Raw genomic sequence first — 16,117 nt, forward strand, 5'->3', positions numbered from 1 at the left:
TCCACTTCCCCCTTCATCTCTCTCCCCCATCTCCCCTTCACCTTTCTGATGTCAGGATGTTTCCGTTCATTAACGCATTCCTCCCGATCAGACGGCCCCTCCTGGCACTGGCGGTTCGGTGTGGGGCAAATAAGAGCTTTTCAGGAAGTCCTAAGCCTTTAACTACTCGGGGTCCCGTAAACAATTCGTCTTAGAAGAAGGGGTGCCGCGTATTGTGGCAGAGGCTGGTAAGCGGACCTGTCAACATTTCGTCGTAAAAATAGGGGTGCCCCGTATTGCGGTAGACTGTGCAAGCGGGTGCAATGCGAATTCCTTGCACGCTTCTAAATTACACGTGTAGTGGGGGCCTCCCGTCTGTGCACAGGGTTGCTGTTGGGCATGTCCTGCATGGCACAATTGATTGGGTAGTAAAACAAAACAGAAAACAGACGACAGCTGCACTTAGGAAGAGTAGTTACACTTGGAATTGCTTTGGGGTGTCCAGTGCCCTTCGCAGCTGCAGTGCCGTGAACTCAGTTACTATTTTCATTGTTGCCGTTATTGTTTTCTAATGCTTAAATTGCTGCAAGTGTACCAGGATTCTCATTTATTCCTCTATCGAGCGTGTTAAATCGGTGGATAAGGTATCACTCTCGTTGTTCACGTTCTAGATTTGATTTAAATCCCGTCTCTAAGAGTGTTACTGATAGTTTGTCGAATGCATGGTCGGGAAGTTTGAGATGTTTTGATAGAGGCCGACTTGGGGCTGATTTCATGGGCTCTGTGATTATTGAAGCGAATCCTAAATGGTGTTTCTGTTTGTCCGATGTACTGCATACCACACACGTTGCATTTGAGTAGGTACACCACAGTAGAGGAATCGCATGTTAGGTTTCCTCGTATGTTAATCGAAAACTTGGATTGCGTGCTGGTTGCTTTGTCTGTTTCTCGCATCGCCTTACATACAAGACATCGTGGCTTTAAGCAAGGGCGGCATGAATTATTGAGGGGTGATGTGTTAATTTGGGAGTGGACAAGGGTGTCTTTGAGCTTACGTGGTCGTCGGTAAACGACGCCTGGAGCGGATGGGAATGCGCGTTTCAGACGTTCACCTTGTTCCAGAATGTTGTAATGTCGTTTAAGAATTTTGTCTACATTGGGGAAGTTTGTGATGTAAGTCAAGCAGAGGTTTGTTCGTTGTGGGTCTTCTCGTGGTGGTCGCTTCATAAGTAAGTCTTCACGCTTTAGTTTTCTCGCTTTTTGAACAGCGTCATTAACTACATGTGGGGAGTATTTTTGTTTCTAGAGCATAAGTTTTAGCCTCTGTGAGCTCGTGTCAAAGTCAGCGTCTCTAGAGCAGATTCGCTTAAACCGGTGAGCCTGGCTGTATGGAATACTGCTTTTACAGTGACGTGGGTGATCGCTTTTACAGTGACGTGGGTGACCACGCAAAACGTCGCCAGCACGTCTTCGGACTTTAGATTAAAGATTTGTTGTAGATTTGTCTGCGACACTTATATTGCCGTGTGCATTTTGGAATGTAGTGCCTGTTTGAAACAATATATTGGTCACACGGAAACTTCCTTCAGAATACGCTTTATTAACCACAAATCCCATGCAAATATTTCCCCTCATCTGCCACTATCATGACACGTTCGCATGCCAGGCCACTCTTTCGACCAAATGAAAGCAACCATTCTTAAATCTGGTTTCCGTTCAAGTCATGATCGCGAACTCCGAGAATAATACCTGATATTGAAGTTTAATACTTTTGCAGATAATATCAATGAAGATTCAGGCACATTGACGTGTCTTCCTTCTACGTTAGTTATCTTGGTCAACAATACAACAACCGTACGCTAGCCTGCTTCTTTATCACAGCCGAGTATTTCGACAGTGGAACTATTCTTTTCAGAGTGTGCTCTGCTGAGAATGTGTGCAAATGAAAAAGCGATCTGTTTATATATAATGGTATTACTGTCATCTGCAACGCGTATATGCCATTCGTAATGCCGCAATGTACACGTGTATCCTATTAAGCCTTGCCAATGACTGACACAGGGTGACATCACACAGTGCTGTATTGATGTATTTTTTATCACTGAAAACGGTTTTTCTTCTGATACAGAATAGTCTTGTTCGTTATAGTAGTGGACGTGTTGTTGGGGGGCCTTAATCATTGACATATATAAGTACGTGATTTTTATGCTTTGTATTGCCAGACGAAGGTCGATCATTCACCGTATATATATATATATATATATTATATATATTATACCGTATATATATATATATATATATATATTATATATATTATACCGTATATATATATATATATTATATATATATATATATATATATATATATATATATATATATATATATATATATATATATATTACTGTCTGTTATATCTCATTAATATTGTGTTAAAACACGGAAAAACGAGCCCTTAGGTATACACTTCTTTCCCTTATTTCATTGAACGAGGGTCTCGTACTGGCAGACTTGGTGTGTTTAGGTTGTATAAGAGGGACAATTAATCAGCTGCCCGCTCATAATAAGTTCACGTGCTACGTGACGCCAAACATGCACATAAGAGTGTTTTCACACTCGTTGTTTGGCTTATAGATGGCGCTGACTGTCGCTCCTACTTCTAAATTCACAGATAAACCCAAAAAAGTGGATAGAGGGAGGGCCGCTGTGATAGCTCAGTGGTTAGAGCATCGAACGCGTAATTCGAAGGTCGTAGGTTCGATTCCTGCTCACAGTTAGTAATTTTTTCATCCACTTTTCTTTCTTCTTTCTTCTTATTTACATTCCATTGGTTCTAATAACTTCCCCTGTACATTCCTTGGCATTACTGTCTGTTATATCTCATTATTATTGTGTTAAAACACGGAAAAACGAGCCCTTAGGTATACACTTCTTTCCCTTATTTCATTGAACGAGGGTCTCGTACTGGCAGACTTGGTGTGTTTAGGTTGTATAAGAGAGACAATTAATCAGCTGCCCGCTCATAATAAGTTCACGTGCTACGTGACGCCAAATATGCGCATAAGAGTGTTTTCACACTCGTTGTTTGGCTTATAGATGGCGCTGACTGTCGCTCCTACTTCTAAATTCACAGATAAACCCAAAAAAGTGGATGGAGGGAAGGCCGCTGTGATAGCTCAGTGGTTAGAGCATCGAACGCGTAATTCGAAGGTCGTAGGTTCGATTCCTGCTCACAGTTGGTAATTTTTTCATCCACTTTTCTTTCTTCTTTCTTCTTATTCACATTCCACTGGTTCTAATAACTTCCCCTGTACATTCCTTGGCATTACTGTCTGTTATATCTCATTAATATTGTGTTAAAACACGGAAAAACGAGCCCTTAGGTATACACTTCTTTCCCTTATATATATTGTCACGATGAGTCACAGGTACTGGGGGATTTATTAAACCACCAGGTAGCTAGCACTAGGACGGTGCGTCAGTCGTGGCTGGCTCTCAAGCAGAGAAGAAGCACGCGATCTTCTTTTTTTCTCCAGATTGAGAGCCGCTCTTGCTGTCAACCCACTACGTGCTGGTGGCATTATCCCCCCTTCCGAAAAGAAAAAAAACAAGTACCAAAAAGAGGAAAGGAAAGTACATAGCAGCACCGCGATGCTACTACATAGGCACGTGAAAAAAAATTGAAAATTCGGATAAAGTGAAAGTAAAAATTGAAGAGCGTGCCAATATAGGAAACGTCAATGAACGAGAAAGTAAGTTCACAAAATAAACAAAAACACAAAGAACGCTGTACGGTAAAGGAAAAGTTGCGAACAACGCGCAATAAATGGTTTCATGCGCAACACATGAACGACGTCCGGCCTCAGCCGTGTCCTGCTCCGTGCATGGGGTGTTGAGTCCGGAACCACTTCGTAGTTCACGTCACTGACGCGGCGTAACACTTTATATGGGCCAAAGTACCGGCTCAGCAACTTTTCACTAAGGCCACGGCGGCGGACGGGCGTCCACACCCAAACTTGATCTCCGGGGCTGTAAAACACTTCTCTGTGGCGAGTATTAGAGCGTCGTGCGTCTGCCTGCTGTTGCTGGCCGATGTGAAGTCGCGCGATTTGCCGGGCTTCCTCAGCACGCTCTGCGAATTCTTTGGCGTCTGTTGCAAACTCGTCTTCGTCCTGACACGGTAGCATTGAGTCTAGCATGGTCTGCACTTCGCGGCCGTAGAGAAGCCGAAATGGCGTGAATCGCGTGGTCTCTTGCACGGCGGTATTATACGCGAAGGTCACGTAAGGTAAGATCCGGTCCCATGTTTTGTGTTGTACGTCGATGTACATTGAGATCATGTCTGCGAGGGTCTTATTCAGTCGTTCGGTAAGTCCGTTGGTTTGCGGGTGGTACGCAGTTGTCCTTCGGTGTCTGGTGTTGCTCAGTTTGAAAACTTCGTCCGTAAGCTGCACCGTGAATGCCGTCCCTCTGTCCGTTATTATACTGGAAGGAGCACCGTGTCGTAACACGATGTGGCGCATGAAAAATTGTGCTACCTCAGAAGCCGTGGCTCGTGGGATCGCCTGGGTTTCAGCGTAGCGTGTCAAATAGTCGGTCGCGACGATCACCCATTTGTTGCTGTCCACAGACATAGGAAACGGCCCGAGAATGTCCATGCCAACTTGGTCGAACAACGTGCAGGGTGCTTCAATGGGCTGAAGCAAACCAGCTGGCTTAACAGATGGTTGCTTTCGGCGCTGACATTCCCGACAGCTCTTGACGTACTTCTTTACGCTTGCTGAAAGTCCTGGCCAATAGTATCTCTCGCTCACTCTGGCAAGTGTCCTTGAGTAGCCCAGATGACCGGATGTGGGTTCGTCATGGCAAGCGAAGAGGACGTCGTCTCGCATGTCTCGAGGAACCACCAGGAGGTAAGCACGGTTGTTCGAACGAGCGTTCTTCTTGTACAGCACGCCGCCTCGCAGGCAGAACGACGTCAACGAGCGGGATAAATGACGTGGTATGATTGCGCCCTGGCCCTCTAAATGATCAATGATTGGACGAATCTCTGCATCATCTCGCTGTCGTTTGCTCAAGTCTGATGCACTAACGGCGCCCAGAAAGCCTTCGTCTTCCTCTGCTTCCTGACTGACGACATGAAGGGGTGCGCGTGACAGTGTGTCAGCGTCTTCATGCTTACGGCCGGACTTATGGACGATGGTGACATCAAATTCCTGCAGCCGCAAGCTCCACCGTGCTAGCCGACCTGAAGGGTCGCGCAGGCTTGCCAACCAACAGAGCGCGTGATGGTCCGTCACTATCTTGAAGGGACGACCATAAAGGTACGGGCGGAACTTGGTGATTGCCCACACGACTGCGAGGCACTCTTTCTCCGTAGTGAAATAATTCGCCTCAGCACGGGATAGAGAGCGGCTGGCGTAGGCTATCACTCTTTCGATGTCCTCTTGACGCTGAACGAGCACTGCACCGAGCCCAATGTTACTAGCGTCGGTATGGACCTCCGTGTCAGCATCATCGTCGAAATGAGCGAGAACGGGCGCTGATTGCATGCGCTGTCGCAGCTCATCAAAAGCTGCTTGTTGCTCGTTTTTCCAGACAAACGACGTGTCGTCCCTTGTGAGACGAGTCAGAGGTTCTGCTATCTGTGAAAAGCCATGAATGAATCGGCGATAGTAGGCGCACAAACCAAGGAAGCGCCGGACGGCTTTCTTATCGACAGGAGCTGGTAATTCGGCAACAGCGGCAAGCTTGTCCGGATCGGGACGGATTCCTTCGGCGCTAACTACATGTCCAAGAAATTTTAGTTCTTTATAGCCGAAGTGGCACTTCTGTGGCTTTAGTGTGAGGTCCGCTGATCGGATAGCCTCCAGCACACTGCGCAGGCGGTGAAGGTGCTGCTCGAACGTGGTAGAGAACACCACCACATCATCAAGGTAGACAAGACAAGTCTGCCACTTGAGCCCTGTGAGGACAGTGTCCATCATTCGCTGGAAAGTTGCCGGTGCTGAACACAAGCCAAAAGGGAGCACTCGAAATTGGTATAGGCCGTCTGGAGTCACAAAGGCTGTTTTCTCACGGTCTCGCTGATCTACCTCGATTTGCCAATACCCGCTTTTGAGATCGAGAGAAGTGAAATAATGGGCACGACGAAGTCTATCCAGCGAATCGTCGATACGTGGCAGCGGATACACATCCTTTTTCGTCACGTTGTTAAGCTTCCGGTAGTCGACGCAGAAGCGTAGCGACCCATCCTTCTTTTTGACAAGTACGACTGGAGATGACCATGGGCTGTTAGATGGTTCAATAACGCCATCGTCAAGCATCTCAGTGACTTGCGTACGTATCGCTTCACGTTCTTTGGCTGACACGCGGTAGGGGTTCTGGTGTATCGGACGTGCGTCCTCGTACGTGATGATCCTGTGTTGAGTGATGGACGTCTGGCGGACCTTTGAGCAAGTTGCGAAGCAAGACCTGAACTCGAACAAGAGTGCTCTTAGCGCTTAGTGCTTCTTGGGGGGGTCTGCAGCATCCGTGAGACTACCCAGCACCTCCACCAGTTTGTCACGATGAGTCACAGGTACTGGGGGATTTATTAAACCACCAGGTAGCTAGCACTAGGACGGTGCGTCAGTCGTGGCTGGCTCTCAAGCAGAGAAGAAGCACGCGATCTTCTTTTTTTCTCCAGATTGAGAGCCGCTCTTGCTGTCAACCCACTACGTGCTGGTGGCATTATATATATATATATATATATATATATATATATATATATATATATATATATATATATATATATACGGTGAATGACGACGTCAACGCCAACGCCGGCGGCACAATACAGCAGAGTGTGTCTCCTTGTAATTGCTATCGGTATCAAAAGAACCTTAGGACGCCTTCCCACAAGTACTGGCAAGCCTAGAAATATTGCGGAGATTAGCGGTCTGAATTTTTGCATTTAGTTGTGTTTTAAAGTCTTTCTTGTTCTCTATTTCTCGACATTTGTCTTATTTCCTTTGTTTATGGTCATTTTTCTCGCTTCTGCTCTACCCCTTTCTTTCTTGGTCTTTCTATCATTCGTCGATTACAGGTAAGAATATTTACCCCCAAAATAAACAAAAAGTACGTGAACACAAAAGCCCAGGACATGAAGCTAATAGAGTCCGTACAGCTATCTCTCACTTGCCTGTCTTTCTATTTCCCTGCCTTTCCCCCTCTTCCCTCCTTACTCCCTTCCTCATCACCATCTTAGACGGGGCTACGCGCCCCGCCCTTGTGGTCTAGTGGCTAGGTACTCGGCTGCTGACCAGCAGGTTGCGGGATCGAATCCTCGCTGTGGCGGCTGCAATTTCGATGAAGGCGAATTTGCTGAAGCCTGTGTGCTCAGCTTTGGGCGCAAGTTAAATAACCCCAGGTGGTCGAAGTTTCCGGAGCCCTCCACTACGGCGTCTCTCATATGGTATTCATATGGTGGTTTTTGGACGTTAAACCACACATATGAATCAATTAGACGGAATTACGCTCTGCTGTGATAACGTGCCTACTGATTACGATGTTGGCCTTCGGATCGTGGGTATGCGGGTGCGAAGTTCGCTTGGCCAAAAGCTTTTTTCTCCAGAAATTTGTTCTCTCTCTTTCTGAACTTGTTTTCTCGCCCATCAAAGCTGTTCCGTGCTAATAAATGGGTGCGCGTGTTTTAGGAAGAGGCAGAAGTGGTCGAAGAGAGGGCGTAATGAACGCTTCTGTCATGATGGCGACGGTGATCGTTTCTGCTCACCCGTTACGGACGAGCATCCTGCTCGTCCTTACGTTTCTGCTCACCCGTTACGGCGAGCATCCACAGCTGCGCTGCTAAAACTTCGAAGACGCTTTGCCTTCAAGAGCACAACACGACAGCTCAGCCCCGAATCGTTGGTGACACCTTCTCTTGCTAGCCCAGCTTCATTTTCCAGATGACATCAAAGCAGCGCCTCATGAAAAGGAACGCCTGTAGCCTGTGCACGCAACACTGGCGGTTTAAAACTATCATAGAATGTACTTTAGAACGTAATCAACTTGGTTTGTTCGCTTGCCACTACTCGGAAAGGTGGCGCGCAAGAGACGTAGACAGGTAAACAGAGGCGCACTTGGAGCACACACTATCAACACTTTAATTAGCAGAAGAACCTGACCTTTCACGCTTGGATACAGAATCATATTGGCCAATCATATACGTATCGACAACCCGTTCATATGCATATAAGGCCACGTCGTTATGCTAATACGAATGTTGATTGTGTGCACTCCGTGTGTGTCTATGTGTTAATGTATATGCCTTTTACGCTCGGCAGTTCACGGGTATCCCAAAATGTCTGCTGCAAGTGCGGTTGCGAAATAACAACAACGTCACCACTCTGCCTTATGCGAATTGGCGACGTAACCGCTAAGTATCCTTATGGCAACACGCGTGCACATGAATTGCTACACATTTTGCTTGTGCTGTTACTGATGGTGATGATAAATTATGCATGGCTTAGCGTTTTCCGGTGATTGAGCAGTGAAACCATGCACTCGTAGCGCACGGCATCGCATCAAGAATGGGGCGTTCACCGATGCTCTTGTTACAGGTGACGCTACATCTTGCCTTAAGTTCCTGTCCTTTCGTATCCTGGCTGGCCGTTTCCACCGAACGCCAGCTTTGCCGTCATCAGACATGCTTCGGCCCGCCATGTTTGGAAGAAAAAGAGCACATAATCTAGCAACAAGCGACGTCTTCATCTGCCATCTGAGCACCGAGGAGCCTATATAAACGCACACCGGACTGCTCTTCACTTGGGCACGGCATCGCATCAAGAATGGGGCGTTCACCGATGCTCTTGTTACAGGTGACGCTCCATCTTGCCTTCAGTTCCTGTCCTTTCGTATCCTGGCCGGCCGTTTCCACGGAACGCCAGCTTTGCCGTCATCAGACATGCCTCCGCCTGCCAGGTTTGGAAGAAAAAGAGCACATAATCTGGCAACAAGCGACGTCTTCATCTGCCATCTACGCACCGACGAGCCTATATAAACGCCCACCGGACCGCTCTTTACTTGGGCACGGCATCGTATCAAGAATGGGGCGTTCACCGATGCTCTTGTTACAGGTGACGCTCCATCTTGCCTTCAGTTCCTGTCCTTTCGTATCCTGGCCGGCCGTTTCCACGGAACGCCAGCTTTGCCGTCATCAGACATGCCTCCGCCTGCCAGGTTTGGAAGAAAAAGAGCACATAATCTGGCAACAAGCGACGTCTTCATCTGCCATCTACGCACCGACGAGCCTATATAAACGCCCACCGGACCGCTCTTCACTTGGGCACGGCATCGCATCAAGAATGGGGCGTTCACCGATGCTCTTGTTACAGGTCAGTTACCTGAATAGTAGCGCTGGTGTTAAAACCAGCAATTACTGTCTGCTAGCGGTGTCGTGCCCCCCTGATTTATGTGAAACAGTGAAGCGATACCTGTCTGTTCCGTCGCGAATTTGTGACAGTGTCATTAACCTGCTGCTACTCTTTTCGGGGGACGTTGAGCTAAACCCGGGACCCAATGATAAGATTCTAGCGGACATCCTGGAAAGCATGCGTGGGCTGAAAGCGGGACAGGCGACAATATTGACTGAGCTCAAAGGAGTTAAGGAAAAGCAGGCCGAAACTGACGCTCAAATTAAACATGATTGATTTGTGGGGTTTAACGTCCCAAAACCACCATATGATTATGAGAGACGCCGTAGTGGAGGGCTCCGGAAATTTCGACCACCTGGGGTTCTTTAACGTGCGCCCAAATCTGAGCACATGGGCCTACAACATTTCCGCCTCCATCGGAAATGCAGCCGCCGCAGCCGGGAATCAAACCCGCGACCTGCGGGTCAGCAGCCGAGTACCTTAGCCACTAGACCACCGCGGCGGGGCCCGCTCAAATTAAACAACTGAATCATAGAGTTGCATACTTGGAAGCGTCTATTGCATCCCGCAGTCCGGGTGAAATCAGCCTGCCCGAGAATAGCTTACAGTGTGTAAATGACCAACTGCAGCACATTACATCCCGATGCGATAGTGCAGAAAAGAGGATGCGCCGCTCGAATCTTCTGTTTTTCGGTATCGAAGATGACGTTAATGAAGATTGGGAAGCTTCAGAGAAAAAACTGATTGAATTTTGCGAAGAAAATCTTCAAATCACCCTTACAAGCCAGCAGTTTGAACGCGTCCACCGCCTTGGCCGGTTTTCTCCAGACAAGTGCCGACCAATAATTGCTAAATTCGTTCTGTTTAAAGACAAACAAATCGTACAAGCATTATCAAGAAAACTTAAAGGTACAAACTATTCTATTAGTCAGGATTTCTCTGTTGCAACCCGCGAAGCACGGAAAAAGTTGATCGAGTTTGCGAAACCAAGCAAGCAGACATTTAAACTGCGAATAGACAGGTTAGAAATGAATGGCAAGACGTACGTTTATGACAGCTCTACAAAAGCAGTTGTTCTTTCTCAAAGGTAGCTAAATAAGAAAGCAGGCAAAAATAAACTTCCTAAGCAACAATGGTCACGTTCCTCGACCTTGGTACGACCACTAACAGTGACGTTGACTAACATCCGTAGCCTGCTGCCGAAACATGAAAATATCTCTTTGATCTTGGACGATAGCAATACGGACACTGCTGTCTTAACTGAGACATGGCTTCACCCAAATATTCTCGATGCAGAACTATTTTCAGGCGTGAATATTTTCAGTATTTATCGGTGTGACCGTTCTGAACGAAAGGGGGGTGGTGTTTTGATCGCGATAAAGAATACACTGTCGTCGTTTCTGGTTGATACTCACTCACCCCTCGAAATAGTTTGGGCTGCCTGCTTTCCCGCTTCATCAAAAATACTGATAGGCGCTTGCTACCGGCCACCCGACGCAAGTCCTTCTTTTAGCGATGAACTCAGAAAGAGTATAGCGGCCGCTGTGCAAAGCTATCAGTGTGAAAACGTTTACCTCCTCGGCAACTTTAACTTTCCCGATGTTGATTGGCCGTCTCTCTCTTCACCTAGTTGTGCTTCTGTAGAATTTATAAATTTATAAACTCAGGATTTTCACTTCTCCCAAACTGTTGACGCACCTACACGTGGATCTAATTAATTAGATCTAATTTTAAGTAATGCGCCTGAAACTATCGGGCCAATCACTTATCGGGACGGTCTAAGTGACCACAAGTTACTCCATTTTCCTATAGAAGTGCCATTTAGCCACACAGGTAAAGATAGAAAAAATTATACGAGATTATAACAAGGCCGATTACGCAGCAATTAACTCAGACCTTGAAGTATTCCTTGTTGAAGGGATGATGCCCTAGTTCGATACTCGCACCGTCAACAAAAACTGGTGTATCTTCCGGGACAAAGTTTGCGGGCTGGTCGATAAGCTTGTTCCCATAGTTACCATGACGAATGACAGGTCGAACCCGTGGTTCACTAGGTCACTCCATCGGCTCGGAAACAACAAAAGCGGTTGTACAAAAACGCCAAAAATGGGCAAACTGAAGCTGCATGGAAAAAGTACGACGAGTGTGCGGCGAGCTACTGCTCTGCAATTAAGGATGCGAAAGACAAATATTTTTCCCATGATCTCCTGTCTCTTTTGAAATCGGACCCTCGGAAGTTTCGGCAGTCGTTAACCCCAGGAACCGACCGCCAGCATATCTCGTTACGTGGTGATGACGACAAACCCCTCTCAGATAGTGACTGTTCATTCGCATTTAACAGGTTATTTTCTTCAGTATACACAAGAGAAGACCATTCCAACATACCATTCATCGCAGATTACGACTGGGCGTTTATGCAGCCAATAGCTCTTACAGTCGAAGGTATTGCTTCCCTCATTGACCAACTTAAACTATCTACTTCATCGGGGCCCGACAACATTAACACAAAAATACTAAAGAACACAAAAATAGTATCGAGCAAATTCTTACTTCTATTCTTTCAACAGTCCTTGATGTCTGGTCAACTTCCAGATGATTGGCACATGGGTAAAGTCGTTCCCGTTTATAAAAGTGGAGGTAAACACTCACCTGATAATTATAGACCCATCTCGCTTACGTTAATCTGCTGCAAATAGACCATATGCGAAATTGCTTTGTGCTCTGGCAACACTGTGCACTTCGACCCCGCCGCCATTTTAATGTAGGCGAGCGGTCGACGGAAACGCGTTCGCTAGTACGGCCGTACGACTTCTGAACACCCGCTTCACTGCGCTGAGCTACTGCGATGGCACAGCAAGACGTTTCCCAGTGCCCGAACATGTGATGTGGACAAACTGTTTAGAAAACTTGCCGCATATATCGAACGACACTGTAGCGGACCTAATAAACCAGGCGCCGACGTCATCCAAGCAGCAAACAAAATCTTATGCCTTCGCCGTGGAAGCGTACACCTTGCCGTCGTCGGTTGTGACCAACGCCTGTGACACAAGGTAGGTAAGCGACGTTTTGTGTAACCTTCTGAAAGCATGCAGTGCTTTTCTTTTTGGAGCAACGTACAAATAGTGCCGCCGATGTTAACGTCGTGCGGGCGTTCTCGGCGAGGTTGGTCATGTCACTGCGTGTTTCTTTCACTACGCGTGCTCACGTGCTTGGATAACTTGTCATTATGGCTTGGAAAGAGGAGGCTATGGTTTATTTTTAGCACGTCCGATCAGCAGGCGTGGTCGCGCAGGAACTTCGCAGCTGTTTCGGTGGTGCAGTGTGCATGCCTTGAAGGACATCGCTCGTACTATGAAAACAGTTTTTTGCGCAAACAAATTTCGCGTCCGCACGTATGCATTACTGGTCTAATATTAATGTGCTGCCTTTACGAGTGCGCATGCTGCTTTGTATAAAACACGACGTACGCTAGTTTGTTCACTAAACATTTAGACTAAACGGGTCTACAAGGACAGCTAGAAAGAACGGAACTGATCCACCGCAAGTGTCAACGTAAGTTAACAGTGGGACTCCTTAAAAACCTGATTCATTCAGTGCATGTTGGTTTGGAGATTTTTCAGCAGCATTGGCATGTGGTTTTCCAACTCGTCAATAAAAAGCAGTGTTTTTTTATGTTCCACTAGAGGTTGTTCACATCGAAGCACTTCATGCAGGTTTTGTATTATTGCACTGTAACGTCAACTGCGCAGGGGTTTTCCCGAATGACATAGTCATTACTTTGTGGAGAGTAGGTTGCATAACCTTGTTGCTTTGCATAAAGCTGTCATGGCAAGTGCCTCGACAGCTTTATTCGTACTTGTGATATGGCACTCGGTAAAAAGATGACAAACTTGACTGTGTGCAGCTTACAAAGTTCTTTTTTTTGGTTGTTGTTGTTGCTCTTACAGTCTCGGGATTGTCTATGCACGTGCCACGTGCTACCGAAGCCAGAAGAAAAGTTGGCGGCCGTACAAAGTCAGCTTGGCTTTGAAAAGCGACAGTGGAGCAGTGTCAGATTCCACTTGTGAGTGCCCCGCTGGGGCTGGTGGTGCCTGCAGCCACATTCTTGCGGCTCTGCGCCTCCTTGTTCTGCTGAAGCAGAAGGGCTTCAAAGAGGCACCACCAGAGCTTTCATGCACCGAGTTGCCGCAGCAATGGAGGCGCCCCCGACGACAAGGCATCAGGCCTATGGCCGTGCAGAACGTGGACTGGCGGAGTCCACGTGAGGGTGGCATGGGCATGCCAATGCCCGTGCGACTTTTTGATGCGCGGGCTGAGGAGCAAAAGGAGCAGCAACACCTTGAAGCGATCCATAGCCTGGGAGAGGACCTCCAGAGCCTCGGGACCTTCGACTTTGCTGCCATTCTCCTTGCTGCTGGGGGGCCGTCAGTGGACATAAAGCTTGGGCCTGCGCCTGCGGGGTCTGCACTGTCGTACCAGCAGGCAAAACTCCCTGCAGGCTTCACTACGTGGATGTCACCCAGCATTTCGCAAGGGGCAGCCACCGTGACACCAGTGCCAGCTTTGACTCTGTTTAGTGACGGAGCCTCACAGCCACCCTTGCCCGGCAGAGTCACGGCTGAAGAATGGAGGGTGTTGACTGTAAGTGCAGTATAGAAAAGATACTTCTCTCTGCACTGGTGGAGTGTGTACCATTGATGCTTTTAACTGATTAGGTGGACCTAGATGTAGAGCACATGCAGCCTAGAAATATTCTTATGCAGTCCTCTGTAAAAAGAGAAAGCGAGAAAATTATGAATTCCCTATTTGCTTCCACCAACTGTTACAAATGCCAAGACAATGGCCCCAGTGATGATAGTGGTTAAGCAATTTTAAACTACAGGCAAACCCAGCACTAATGCTGTGCTTTATTTTATCAGTGCAGATCAATGCTTTATGTTCTACGCTTTGAAGGATGTTAAGCTGTGTGGTTATTAAACAGTCTCACTCATATGTGCTTCTACAGGCTAACATTTGCTATTTGCTAGCTTTACCACCCAATATCCGTATTTTGATTCATTTCAATGCATCAGTGTAATGTAAACCAAGACTTACACTTAATCGAACTTGGGGCCACTGTCGATTGCATGTCCTCTGATTTTGTCAAACCTGCATTATAACAATAGAGTTTTAGAATAGGGATGACCGGGCGCTAACGCTGCGGCGGCAGGTGGTGGAGCTCGACTCAGGTGCGCATTCATTCTGTGGTGCAAACACCGATGCCTCAGTTGGGGTGTGTGCCACTCTCAAGCCCAAATCTCTAGCTACTTTTGCAAGGACGACAAACACCCCGTTGTTGTTTTTTTTTTCTGTGCGCGGTCACCATCCACCGCATATGCCATTTTAAACATGAGGGGACACACGTGTGGACTTCTTTTTATTGTATTGCGCTTTGAAAACATTTGCAGCCTCATGAGCTTCTATATACAAATGCAAAAAATATATGGAACCCTAGCTATCCAAGCTTTGCTTAAAAAACCGGGAACTGTGCTCCTCTCTTGCCTGTTCTTATTAAAAAGCACAATTTCATTGCTGCTGCTGTTCTGCCATTCATGCCATTGACTCTCCTAAAAGTGGCTCCTAAATCTGTCTTTTGATGACTGGCTATTAATCTTAGTGCAGCACGGTACCGAAAACAAACATTGGCATACCAGCTAGGCTGCAGGAAAGCTGATTGGGTCTTGCTAGTAGTCAAAGTACAGTGTATGCAAGCTCTGAGCCGTTAAAAGTTTCTAGCGCTTTCTCATGCTATATTTACTTCCACATTGTGCAGGAGATCCAGCTGTCACAAGAAGAAGCTCGGGACCTCGAGCTGAACTCAAGGCAGCAGCGGCTCAGTGAACGCTGGCGACAGGCACGGGCCAATCGACTGACAGCGTCAACTTTCGGCCACGTCGTCAGGCGGCAGGCATGGACTGAGAAGGGCCTCCGTAACCTCATTGAGCCGAAGGACCTCACGCACGTCCGTCCGGTGCAATATGGCATAAGGAATGAGAACATGGCCAAAGATAGGTATATAGCTGTCATGAACAGCTACGGGCACAATGTGTCAGTGCAGCATTGCGGCCTTGTGGTAGACCCTGTGTGCCCTTGGTTGGGTGCAACACCAGACGGACTTGTGTACGACCCGGAAGAACTTTCATATGGTGTGTTGGAGATCAAGTGCCCCCATTCTCTGAAAGTCTCTGAGCCAGAGGAAGCGAAGAAAAGAAAGTTTTCCTTGGTGTTCGGGGAAAATGGTGAACCGCAGCTGGACAGAGACCATGAGTATTATGCTCAGGTGCTTGGGCAGATGGCCCTCACTGGCTGCTTGTGGGGCGATTTTGTCGTGTGTTCGGAAAAGTGGATTGGTATTGAGCGCATTTGGTTCGACAGGAACGAGTGGGAGGATATGCGCAAAAAGCTTGATGCCTTCTTCTTTGAGCAAATGCTGCCCCATCTTGCCAGGCGGTAATCAGTGAAGCTTCCAGATTTCGGCTGATTAGTGCGCCAAAGCTACACCTAACCTATGAGGCGTGCACAGTACCTGCACACCCTAGCCAAGAGGTAACTCGGTGCTACCTTCGTGCCAGAGGATTTTTCAATACTAAAAAAATAACGCTCCGAGCTTTACTTGCCATTTGTGCATCTGGGCAATACTGTGCCCTGTAATGAATGGTTGCAAATTGTCTTGGCTGCCTGGGCAT

At 47.3% G+C, this 16,117-nt stretch overlaps 1 protein-coding gene and 2 non-coding genes across 3 annotated transcripts; all 3 read left to right on the forward strand.

Annotated features, from left to right (window-relative positions):
* Positions 1 to 2,679: 2,679 nt before the first annotated feature.
* TRNAT-CGU (transfer RNA threonine (anticodon CGU)) lies at positions 2,680 to 2,752 on the forward strand. The gene has a single exon. It is a non-coding gene; the product is annotated as a tRNA-Thr (tRNA).
* Positions 2,753 to 3,141: 389 nt separating this feature from the next.
* Positions 3,142 to 3,214, forward strand: TRNAT-CGU (transfer RNA threonine (anticodon CGU)). The gene has a single exon. It is a non-coding gene; the product is annotated as a tRNA-Thr (tRNA).
* Positions 3,215 to 11,966: 8,752 nt separating this feature from the next.
* LOC119167564 (uncharacterized) lies at positions 11,967 to 16,057 on the forward strand. Its single transcript, XM_037419073.2, has 3 exons — positions 11,967 to 12,442; positions 13,340 to 14,033; positions 15,205 to 16,057. Exons 1-3 carry the CDS (start codon positions 12,276 to 12,278, stop codon positions 15,883 to 15,885), a joined length of 1,542 nt encoding a protein of 513 aa, XP_037274970.2. The 5' UTR covers positions 11,967 to 12,275; the 3' UTR covers positions 15,886 to 16,057.
* Positions 16,058 to 16,117: the final 60 nt, after the last annotated feature.

Source organism: Rhipicephalus microplus, chromosome 3 (assembly GCF_043290135.1).
Source record: "Rhipicephalus microplus isolate Deutch F79 chromosome 3, USDA_Rmic, whole genome shotgun sequence".
Lineage (NCBI taxonomy): Eukaryota > Metazoa > Arthropoda > Arachnida > Ixodida > Ixodidae > Rhipicephalus > Rhipicephalus microplus.